At 41.8% G+C, this 10,486-nt stretch overlaps 2 protein-coding genes across 2 annotated transcripts; both read left to right on the top strand.

Moving 5' to 3' along the window:
* Positions 1-1,860: 1,860 nt before the first annotated feature.
* LOC147604659 (putative glutathione S-transferase parC) lies at positions 1,861-3,123 on the top strand. Its single transcript, XM_086794944.1, has 2 exons — positions 1,861-2,333; positions 2,528-3,123. The coding sequence occupies exons 1-2, from the start codon at positions 2,010-2,012 to the stop codon at positions 2,882-2,884; spliced, it is 681 nt and encodes a 226-aa protein (XP_086651070.1). The 5' UTR covers positions 1,861-2,009; the 3' UTR covers positions 2,885-3,123.
* Positions 3,124-8,114: 4,991 nt separating this feature from the next.
* Positions 8,115-9,294, top strand: LOC147604658 (putative glutathione S-transferase parC). The gene is made up of 2 exons (XM_086794910.1): positions 8,115-8,531; positions 8,691-9,294. Exons 1-2 carry the CDS (start codon positions 8,208-8,210, stop codon positions 9,045-9,047), a joined length of 681 nt encoding a protein of 226 aa, XP_086651036.1. The 5' UTR covers positions 8,115-8,207; the 3' UTR covers positions 9,048-9,294.
* Positions 9,295-10,486: the final 1,192 nt, after the last annotated feature.

Raw genomic sequence — 10,486 nt, 5'->3', positions numbered from 1 at the left:
CAAGTGTGTGGTTAAACGTTCACTTTCCTTCATGTCAAGTTTGTAGAATTGCATTAGCAGATTTATCTTTGAATTCTTTGCTTGAGTGCCAAATAATTTGTTAAGTTCATCCCATGCATCTTTAGCTTGTTGTATCCCCGCAATGTGGTGAATGATTTTATCATTTAAGCTAAGTGCAATGAGTCCTAATGCTTCCACTCATCCTTCCCATGCTCCTCTGGACATTCATTTGTTCCCTCAACTAGCTCCCATAGATTCTTCCTCGTGAGCAAATACATGGTTTTTGTTTGTCATGTATGGAATTGCTCCCCATTGAATTTAGCTACTTCTTGTGCAATGCTCATGATGATGCGAAGGAGGTCTTATCTCTTGATCCAATTCAAGATTCAAGGGTAGTGTCTACCCTTTTACAACTCCAATTTGGTGTTTAATGATGATTACAACAAGTTTACAAGCATGAATACACAAAAAATTGCATAAAGCCAAGGATAGTTGGTTTTGTACTGGATGGTTGGGACATCAAACCAAATTCAAATTACAATCTACTATGATAGAGATCTATATCAAATACCCAATGGTATGTTTTAACCATCAATTGCACAAAATTTAGTGATTAGTACTAATTAATCACTAATTAGCAAGATTAATCTCCTATTTTGTGTCCAAAAAATAGAGTGTACGAGGAGGGCAGATTTGGTGCCTTAGAGTTCATATGAGCTCAAATCCTTTTAAGGGCATCAATAGCACTTAGTCTAGTAGAGGATCAAGCCCAAAAACATAATATTTGACCAAATAATGAATGCTTAATCTCTGTTTTACCAAAGTCACTTGCAGATTTGATCCAAAGCTTGATGTAACTTCTCCTTGACGAATTTCAAAATTTTGAAGCCAGCAGCGTGTTCAGCACACCCAAAAACCCATTGGGCTAGCTCCAATGCTTCCAATTCAAAGGCACGATGGCGATTTTATAATTTTTCTCACAGAAAATTATGCCAGCAAATCGACGCTTCTCGGGTGCATCCGTTGTTGGCGGTTTAAGCTTCTGAGGTGCCACGCCTAGGTGCCAGTGTATTGGCAAGAGGGTGTGTGAATTTTGTAGTCAATGGAGCTGTGTGGAGGGAGGGATCTAAGCTCCACCAAGTGTGGGTACTGCAGAAAATGAAAAATGGTTTATAAGGTGATTAGCACCTAATTAGTAATTAAGAAGGTGATTAGGCTTAAAACAGTAGCTGAATGCTAAGTTAAGCTCTGATACCAAGTTGAATTTCTAATATCAATCCACATTTTTGGAACGCTTATGGAAAAGTAGCACCAGAATGTACACAAGCATACCTATGGGAGCAAGATCTCGCAAGGCTTTAACACAACTACGCACTCACTCGCATCATCTGGGTATTGAGAGTATGGAGAGGTGAAGTAGTTGAGAGTCACATTTGTACTTTATGTGACACCCATGCTATTGAGGATGAGGAGCACTGTATGATTATGCAAATGGAGGCCGGTTTAAGAGCTCTACAAAATGTGGCCGTGGGAGTTAGCTCAAAAGGACTCTAACTTCCGGTGCATCTAGAGAAGTGTTGCTACTCCTTGAATAGTGAGTGCATGTAGCTAGAGAAGTGTTGCTACTCGTTGAATAGTGAGTGCATGTAGATAGAGAAGGGCAAGCAAAAAGTGCATGCAATAGAGAAATGCAATCAGGCAAGGACGAGAGGAGAAGGATGACTATAGGTTTGTGTGGATAGTCTGGTTCAAGTGTGCATAATGTAAGTAATGAGGAGATTCAAAGTTGATTTTTTTTTAATAGCCATTGGAAAAAAGAAACGAATTTGGAATCAAGAAAATCCCCTTGTTTCTTTTCAAGTTGTCGACGAGGAGTAATTAGTGTACCAACCAAAGACTTTTTTCACATATCATTGGCCTCCACTTGACTGGGCTACCTCGATAAGTGCTCAGAGGTGGTTGTGAGGGGCGGAGCATCCGCGGGCACAAGACAAGGCAAGAGAAGGGAGATGGCGAGTGAGTCGGTGCAGCTGCTGTGCGTGTGGGTGAGCCCTTATTCGATGAGGGCGGAGCTGGCGCTGGCCTCCAAGGGTGTGGACTACGTGAAGCTGCCGCAGGATCTGAGTAACAAGAGCAAGCTGCTGCTGGAATCCAACCCCGTGTATAAGAAGATCCCCGTCCTCATCCACAACGCCAAGCCCATCTGCGAGTCTTCTGTCATCGTGCAGTATGTGGATGAGGCGTGGCCCTCCCCTGAGGGCAAGAACCTCTTGCCCTCGGACGCTTATGGCAGAGCGATCTCGCGTTTCTGGGCAGATTATGTGGACAAGAAGGTACCGAGTGTTAGTTGTAGTTTTTGTGTGTGTGTGAGAGAGAGAGAGAGAGAGAGAGAGAGAGAGAGAGAGAGAGTGAGTGTGTGTGTGTGTGTGTGTGAGAGAGAGAGAGAGAGAGAGAGGGGGGGGTGTGCCTCCAAGGCTTTGAAGAAGGCCGTTTTTATTAAAAAAGGGCTCTCTAATTGTTTGTGCAGGTGTTTGATGGCCTGTTTGGGATCGTGAGGACCAAGGGGGACGAACAGAAGGTGGCCATAGACAATGCTATGGAGTGCTTGGCCACCTTGGAGGAGGCGCTGGGGAGTGTGGCCGAGGAGCCTCCTTTCTTCGGGGGAGCCACAGTAGGGTTTGTGGACATCATTCTGGGCCCTTTTGTGGTTTGGTTCCCATCCTTCGAGGCAGTGGGAGACTTCAAGATCCCCTTCGATGACAAATTCCCACGCCTCCACGCTTGGGTGAATGCCATGAAGGAGTCCTCCCTTGCCTCAATCTTGCCTGAACCTGAGAAAGTCACAGAGTTTGTAGTCCAAGTGCTCACAAAGAGATTTGCCTAAGCCCAAGAAAGAGGATAAAAAATAAGCTTTGCAAGAAACACCCAGTAAATTAGCTGGTATCCAAGGGTATTAATGTGCTTAATTCGATTGATAGTATTCCTTAAGCCAATGGTATTAATTTGTAAGCAAGTTAGTAGAAGCACGACGCTAAAGGTTTGGTTGATTTGTTAGTATCTTGTTGTGTTTTGTGGTTGTAAGCAGCACATTGAAGGTTTAATGGGATTAGTTTGCTTCCGTTTGTGCTCAAGAGTAAACTGTTTCTTCAAGACCGATGCCTTTATTGGTGAGGATATTCTAACAATCTACTTTTCTAAGTTCTGGTCGTAAATGTGTAATCAAAAATATCTCCCTCCGCCCCACGCACCCACCCTCTCTCTCTCTCTCTCTCTCTCTCTCTCTATATATATATATATATAGAAAAGATTGATTAAGGAACGCCCATCACACAAGGGTGAATCTTCATCTACTACTCAAATATATGTTAATAAACCTCTCTCTCTCTCTCTCTCTCTCTCTCTCTCTCTCTCTCTCTATTCTATATATATATATAGAAAAGATTGATTAAGGAACGCCCATCACACAAGAGTGAATCTTCATCTACTACTCAAATATATGTTAATAAACCTCCCTCCTACAACGCCTCACCTCTATACTATATATTACATGGCATTGCATAAGTTGTCACGTGCTACCATTTTTTGAGAACAAAGGGTCCACCAGGCCAAGGCCATGCAACGTCTGCTAGCCATGGTAGCTGCTGCCTTCATCAGAGAACCAAAGAACGTCGGAAGTAGAGGTTGCAGGGAAGGATTGAAGTCACCGCCTTGGTTTCAAATTCGCTTGCCCTACCATTCGAACGTGTACCGGCCTTCTCTCTCACATGCGTCCCTTATTGGCCTTCTCCTTTGCGCTTAGTGTTAGTTGCGCAGGTGCTTGCCTTCTTTTGCCACTTTCCCTTGCAAACGAACAACCCCGGTTAGCATCTCTCTCTCTCTCTCTCTACCTAACTATTATGGTTTTTTTTTTTTTGTAGAACTCACACTTTTGCTATTCAGATTACTAAAATATTTTAAAATACTTTCACCTTTAATAAAAGAACACACACATCCACACGCACGCTATGTAAACAATCACTCTCTCTCTCTCTCTCTCTCTCTCTCTCACACACACACACACACACACACACACAGCCTACTACAATGGTCTATATCATGTACATTTTCACTCCCATAAATTTTACATTTCAATATCTTTCTTTCTCTCTCTCTCTCTCTCTCTCTCTCACTCACACACACACACACACACACACACACTCACAAAGTGAGATCTCTCTCTCTCTCTCTCTCTCTCTCTCACACACACACACACACACTCACAAAGTGAGATCTCTCTCTCTCTCTCTCTCTCTCTCTCTCTCTCAAGCTCTCACACACATGCTTTACTACAATGGTCACTCTCATCACTACCATAAATATTACACAAACTTAATACATACCAAAGTTAAACCGCACAAATTAAAAATTGCACTTACTAATAATAAAAGCGTGTTTAAAACTTATTAAAGCTAAAGATTGCGTGCACAACTAAACGTAGCACAACGAGCAACACAATCATCCCTTTTACCTAAAACCCCGTGCAAAGACTTAAAGGCCTCTACGATGTTGATTTAAAGATACACCAACAAACAAAGAGATGGGAAAAACACTATGAGAGAGAGGGTCGCATGCAACTGCAGAAAGAGTGTGAGCACCGGCAAGTATGCATGCGGGGAGAGGAATGGCCAACACTTAATCTCAAGTGGCTGCCATACCATAGTAGGTTGAGCAGCTGCATGCAATGCTGCAGAGCAACCGGGCGAGAGACGACATGCATGCGAGCTCATTAGTTATGCTAACCCTCTGTTGCACGAGAGAGAGAGAGAGAGAGAGAGAGAGAGAGAGAGAGAGAGAGAGAGGCTAATCGGGCACCGTTTGTTGTAGAGAGCGACAGAGAACAGAAGGTAACATGAAGGCGATGACAACAAGCCTGCATGCAACGGAGAGTTATCCTCCATGCGAGCGAGAGAGAGAGAGAGAGATGCTAACTGAGCGTCGATTTTTTACAAGGGAAGGGGAAGAGCAAAATGCAGCAATTTGGGGTGTGTGTGTGTGTGTGTGTGTGAGAGAGAGAGAGAGAGAGAGAGAGAGAGAGAGAGAGAGAGAGATTATTTACATAGCGTGTGTGTGGGTATCTGTGTGTTTTTTTAATTAAAGGTGAAAGTATTTTAAAATATTTTAGTAATCTAAATAGCAAAAGTGTGTGAGATTTTTTATTGAAGGTTAAAGTTTTTAAGAATGTTTTAATAATTTAAATAGTATGCCTAAGGGTGTACGTGCGTGCGTGTGTGTGTGTGAGAGAGAGAGAGAGAGAGAGAGAGAGAGTTATTTTAGAGTGTGTCTTAAGTTTGTGTGTTCGTTGAGAGAGTTTTTTTTTATTGAAGGTGAGTTTTTTAAAATGTTTTTATTAATTTGAATAGAAAGTGTGTGTGTGTGTGTGTGTGTGTGTGTGAGAGAGAGAGAGAGAGAGAGAGAGAGAGAGAGAGAGAGAGAGAGAGAGAGAGATTAGTAATAGATATATTATATATTTCTTCATATAACCTTCACATGTAAGTAAGTGCGTGTCTTTGTGTGTGTTTTTTTAAATAAAGATGAAAGTATTTGAAAATATTTTAGTAATCTTTTTGGCGTGTGTTAAGTTTGTGTGCTCGTTGAGAGAGTTTTTTTAATTGAAAGTGAGTTTTAAAAAATGTTTTATTAACTTGAATAGCAAGTGTGTGTGTGTGTGTGTGTGTGAGAGAGAGAGAGAGAGAGAGAGAGAGAGTGATTAGTCATAGATATATTATATGTTTCTTCATGTAACCTTCACATATAAGTAAGTGTGTGCGCGTGTGTTTTTTTAAAAAGGTAGTAATCTGAATAGCAAAAGTGTGAATTTTTAAATTTAAGGTAAAAGTTTTTTAGAATGTTTTGATAATTTAAATAGCAAGCCTAAGGGTGTGCGTGCATGTGTGCATGCGTGTGTGTGTGTGTGTGTGTGTGTAAGAGAGAGAGAGAGAGAGAGAGAGAGCGTGTGAGAAAGTTTTATTTTAGCGTGTCTTAAGTTTGCGTGTTCGTTGAGAGTTTTTTTTATTGAAGGTGTAGTTTTTAAAAATGGTTTATTAATTTGAATAGCAAGTGTTTGTGTGTGTGTGTGTGTGTGTGTGTGTGAGAGAGAGAGAGAGAGAGAGAGAGAGAGAGAGAGTTATTGCATTAACTTTGCCATGTCTCAATTTTGTGTGTGTGTGTGTGTGTGTGTGTGTGAGAGAGAGAGAGAGAGAGAGAGAGAGATTCATTTCTCTTTATGAGTGTGTACATGTGTGTGTGAGAGAGTGAGAGAGCGAGAGAGAGAGCGTGTAAATACATACATATATCCATATGTGTTTTTATTAAAGGTGAAAGCATTTTAAAATATTTTAGTAATCTGAATAGCAAAAGTGTGAGTTTTTTTTTGAAGGTGAAAGTTTTTAAGAACAGGTGAGTTATGCATCTACTTACTTATATATGTATGCATGTATGATTGATAGAGATAGAAGAGGTGAGTTGCCTTTTTTTTTAAAGCATGGAGGAGTACTCTTTTCTTTGAGGAAAGGGTGAATTTGACTGCAGAATTTAAGCGTCGCTTTTTTCATAGTCCAAGTTGGATTGGGCCATGGTCGGTTCAAGCTATTGGATGGAATGATGTTTATAAAATTATGATACCTTTAGATTTAGATAAATTAGATGAAAATATTACGCTAATGAATATTAAAGAAAGTCTAGGCTTGATTGATCTTAATAAAATAGACTATACTGTCCATGGTGATAGAGATCAAGTAGGACAAGTATTTGATGAAGTTATTAAATTTATTTCAAAACATAAGCTCCTTCGAAAATAAATATGGTTGTATTTTTCTTATGTGACCATTGGTGCGCTAGATTGCTTTTGGTATTTGAATAGTTTTTATTTTTTATTCTTTTCTTATACTCTTTCTCTTTGTTGCTAACTATAGAAAAGATCATGATTGTTATTAATGTATAGTTTGATTATGTTTTATGTGTGAGGACAAAAGAAACCAAAGGACCAAATATATGAAAGATCAGAGTAAAGGTGATGTGAATATAAAAGATGAAGTCCAATACAAGGAGTTCTATGTGAGACTCCGAATAAGCAGAGAGAGTTGCTGTCCCATAAAACGCACATAGCAGGGCTGGAGTGACCCTGATGAAAGCATTGAAAAAGAGCCTGATATAAGACTGATGGGAGCCTGAAGTAAGGCTGTTGATGTAGGCGGCGAAAAAGACTGTGGTGAGGCTTAATGTAGGTGGTGGAGCAGTTAACGCTGCCTGCGGTTGTCGGTGGGCAATACCAACAGTGGTTTTAACACTGCAGGAGAACCTTTGAACTTGCTGTAGGCGGGTGATACCAAGAGTGGTTTAATGCTGCAAGAGGACCTGCGAACCTGCTATAGTCAGGCGATATCAGCAATGACACTGACCAGCAAGAGATGGCGAGGTAAACTATGCGATGAAATGTAGAGCGTGAAGATCGCAAGGTGCCAAGGATTTCTCGTGGGTTGATGGTTCGCAAAAGCAAGTCGAGACCCTTATATTTATATAAGGTGTTTTTATTTGGTCGGCCAATCATGGAAGTCGGCCAGTAAAGAAGCGGCCCTTTTTAGGCTGGGTAAATATTGGGAATATTTTCACAGACCCCCTCTCAGACCAAAAAGGGATCATGAGAGAAGATGAGGGGAAAAAATTTTGGTTGTCGAAGATGAGGATTTCTGTGTGTGACCAGGCATCTGGGAATGAGAAGTACTGGAAGAATGCCACAATGCAAGAGGTTTTCACATGCATGAATGTCCATTTTTGGGTTTTCATTCATCCATGCGCCCCAAACACACAAAATAGAATGCAGTACTACAGAGGGAATGCATGATGGAAAAAAAATGCGATGCAGTGGGTTTTCACAGGAGCCATGCCCTCATGGGGTTTTCACTGACTCATATGCCCGATACAAAAATGGTAAAAAATGAAGAGAGAGGCAGATCCCCCTCTCAATGAGCGGAGGGTGATGGTGGTGGACCCATGCAATTCCGATTTGGGAAGACGCTCCAGAATGGGGCGGTTGTCGCGAGGAGTATTTGGTGTACCAACCAAAGCCTTTTTTTCGCATATCATTGGCCTCCGGCTACCTTGATAAGTGCTCAGAGGTGGTTGTGTGGGGCGGAGCATCCGCAGGCACAAGACAAGGCAAGAGAAGGGAGATGGCGAGTGAGTCGGTGCAGCTGCTGTGCGTGTGGGTGAGCCCTTATTCGATGAGGGCGGAGCTGGCGCTGGCCTCCAAGGGTGTGGAGTACGTGAAGCTGCCGCAGGATCTGAGTAACAAGAGCAAGCTGCTGCTGGAATCCAACCCCGTGTATAAGAAGATCCCCGTCCTCATCCACAACGCCAAGCCCATCTGTGAGTCTTCTATCATCGTGCAGTATGTGGATGAGGCCTGGCCCTCCCCTGAGGGCAAGAACCTCTTGCCCTTGGACGCTTATGGCAGAGCGATCTCGCGTTTCTGGGCAGATTATGTGGACAAGAAGGTACCGAGTGTTAGTTGTAGTTTTTGTGTGTGTGTGTGTGTGTGTGTGTGTGTGTGTGTGTGAGAGAGAGAGAGAGAGAGAGAGAGAGGGGGGGGGTGCCTCCAAGGCTTTGAAGAAGGCCGTTTTTATTAAAAAAGGGCTCTCTAATTGTTTGTGCAGGTGTTTGATGGCCTGTTTGGGATCGTGAGGACCAAGGGGGATGAACAGAAGGTGGCCATAGACAATGCTATGGAGTGCTTGGCCACCTTGGAGGAGGCGCTGGGGAGTGTGGCCGAGGAGCCTCCTTTCTTCGGGGGAGCCACAGTAGGGTTTGTGGACATCATTCTGGGCCCTTTTGTGGTTTGGTTCCCATCCATCGAGGCACTGGGAGACTTCAAGATCCCCTTCGATGACAAATTCCCACGCCTCCACGCTTGGGTGAATGCCATGAAGGAGTCCTCCCTTGCCTCAATCTTGCCTGAACCTGAGAAAGTCACAGAGTTTGTAGTCCAAGTGCTCACAAAGAGATTTGCCTAAGCCCAAGAAAGAGGATAAAAAATAAGCTTTGCAAGAAACACTCAGTAAATTAGCTGGTATCCAAGGGTATTAATGTGCTTAATTTGATTGATAGTATTCCTTAAGCCAATGGTATTAATTTGTAATCAAGTTAGTAGAAGCACGACGCTAAAGGTTTGGTTAATTTGTTAGCATCTTGTTGTATCTTGTGGTTGTAAGCACAACATTGAAGGTTTAATGGGATTAGTGTGCTTCCGTTTGTTCTCAAGAGTAAACTGTTTCTTCAAGACCTATGCCTTTATTGGTGAGGATATTCTAACAATCTACTTTTCTAAGTTCTGGTCGTAAATTCTCCCTCCGCCCCACCCACCCACTCTCTCTCTCTCTCTCTCTCTCTCTCTCTCTCTATATATATATATATATATATATATATATATATATATATAGAGAGAGAGAGAGAGAGAGAGAGAATATATATATATATATATATATATATATATATATATATATATAGAGAGAGAGAGAGAGAGAGAGAGAGAGAGAGAAAAGATTGACTAAGGAACGCCCATCACACAAGGGTGAATCTTCATCTACTACTCAAATATATGTTAATAAACCTCCCTCCCACAATGCCTCACCTCTATACTATATATTACATGGCATTGCATAATTTGTCACGTGTTACCATTTTTTGAGAACAAAGGGTCCACCAGGCCAAGGCCATGCAACGTTTGCTAGCCATGCTAGTTGTTGCCTTCATCAGAGAACCAGAGAACGTCGGAAGTAGAGGTTGCAGCAGGGAAGGATTGAAGTCACCGCCTTGGTTTCAAATTCGCCTGCCCTACCATTCGAACGTGTACCGGCCTTCTCTCTCACATGCGTCCCTTCTTGGCCTTCTCCTTTACGCTTAGTGTTAGTTGCGCAAGTGCTTGCCTTCTTTTGCCACTTTCCCTTGCAAACGAATATCCCCGGTTAGCATCTCTCTCTCTCTCTCTCTCTCTACCTAACTATTACGGTTTTTTTTTTTGCAAAACTCACACTTTTGCTATTCAGATTACTAAAATATTTTAAAATACTTTCACCTTTAATAAAAGAACACACACATCCACACGCACGTTATGTAAACAATCACTCTCTCTCTCTCTCTCTCTCTCTCTCACACACACACACACATACACACACAGCCTACTACAATGGTCTATATCATGTACATTTTCACTCCCATAAATTTTACATTTCAATATCTTTCTTTCTCTCTCTCTCTCTCTCTCTCAAGCTCTCACACACATGCTTTACTACAATGGTCACTCTCATCACTACCATAAATATTACACAAACTTAATACATACCAAAGTTAAACCGCACAAATTAAAAATTACACTTACTAATAATAAAAGTGTGTTTAAAACTTATTAAAGCTAAAGATTGCGCGCAACACAATCACCCCTTTTACCTAAAAC

This window comes from Cibotium barometz, chromosome 61 (genome assembly GCF_041138505.1).
Source record: "Cibotium barometz isolate CiBa-2024 chromosome 61, ASM4113850v1, whole genome shotgun sequence".
NCBI classification, from domain to species: Eukaryota; Viridiplantae; Streptophyta; class Polypodiopsida; order Cyatheales; family Cibotiaceae; genus Cibotium; species Cibotium barometz.
This window is presented reverse-complemented; position numbering and strand designations above follow the sequence as displayed.

Bases quoted from the DNA above. Each gene is read 5' to 3' on its own strand.
- LOC147604659 (XM_086794944.1), top strand. From the start codon at position 2,010: ATGGCGAGTGAGTCGGTGCAGCTGCTGTGCGTGTGGGTGAGCCCTTAT. The intron at 2,334-2,527 runs GTACCGAGTGTT...TTGTTTGTGCAG, and splicing joins CAGATTATGTGGACAAGAAG to GTGTTTGATGGCCTGTTTGG.
- LOC147604658 (XM_086794910.1), top strand. From the start codon at position 8,208: ATGGCGAGTGAGTCGGTGCAGCTGCTGTGCGTGTGGGTGAGCCCTTAT. The intron at 8,532-8,690 runs GTACCGAGTGTT...TTGTTTGTGCAG, and splicing joins CAGATTATGTGGACAAGAAG to GTGTTTGATGGCCTGTTTGG.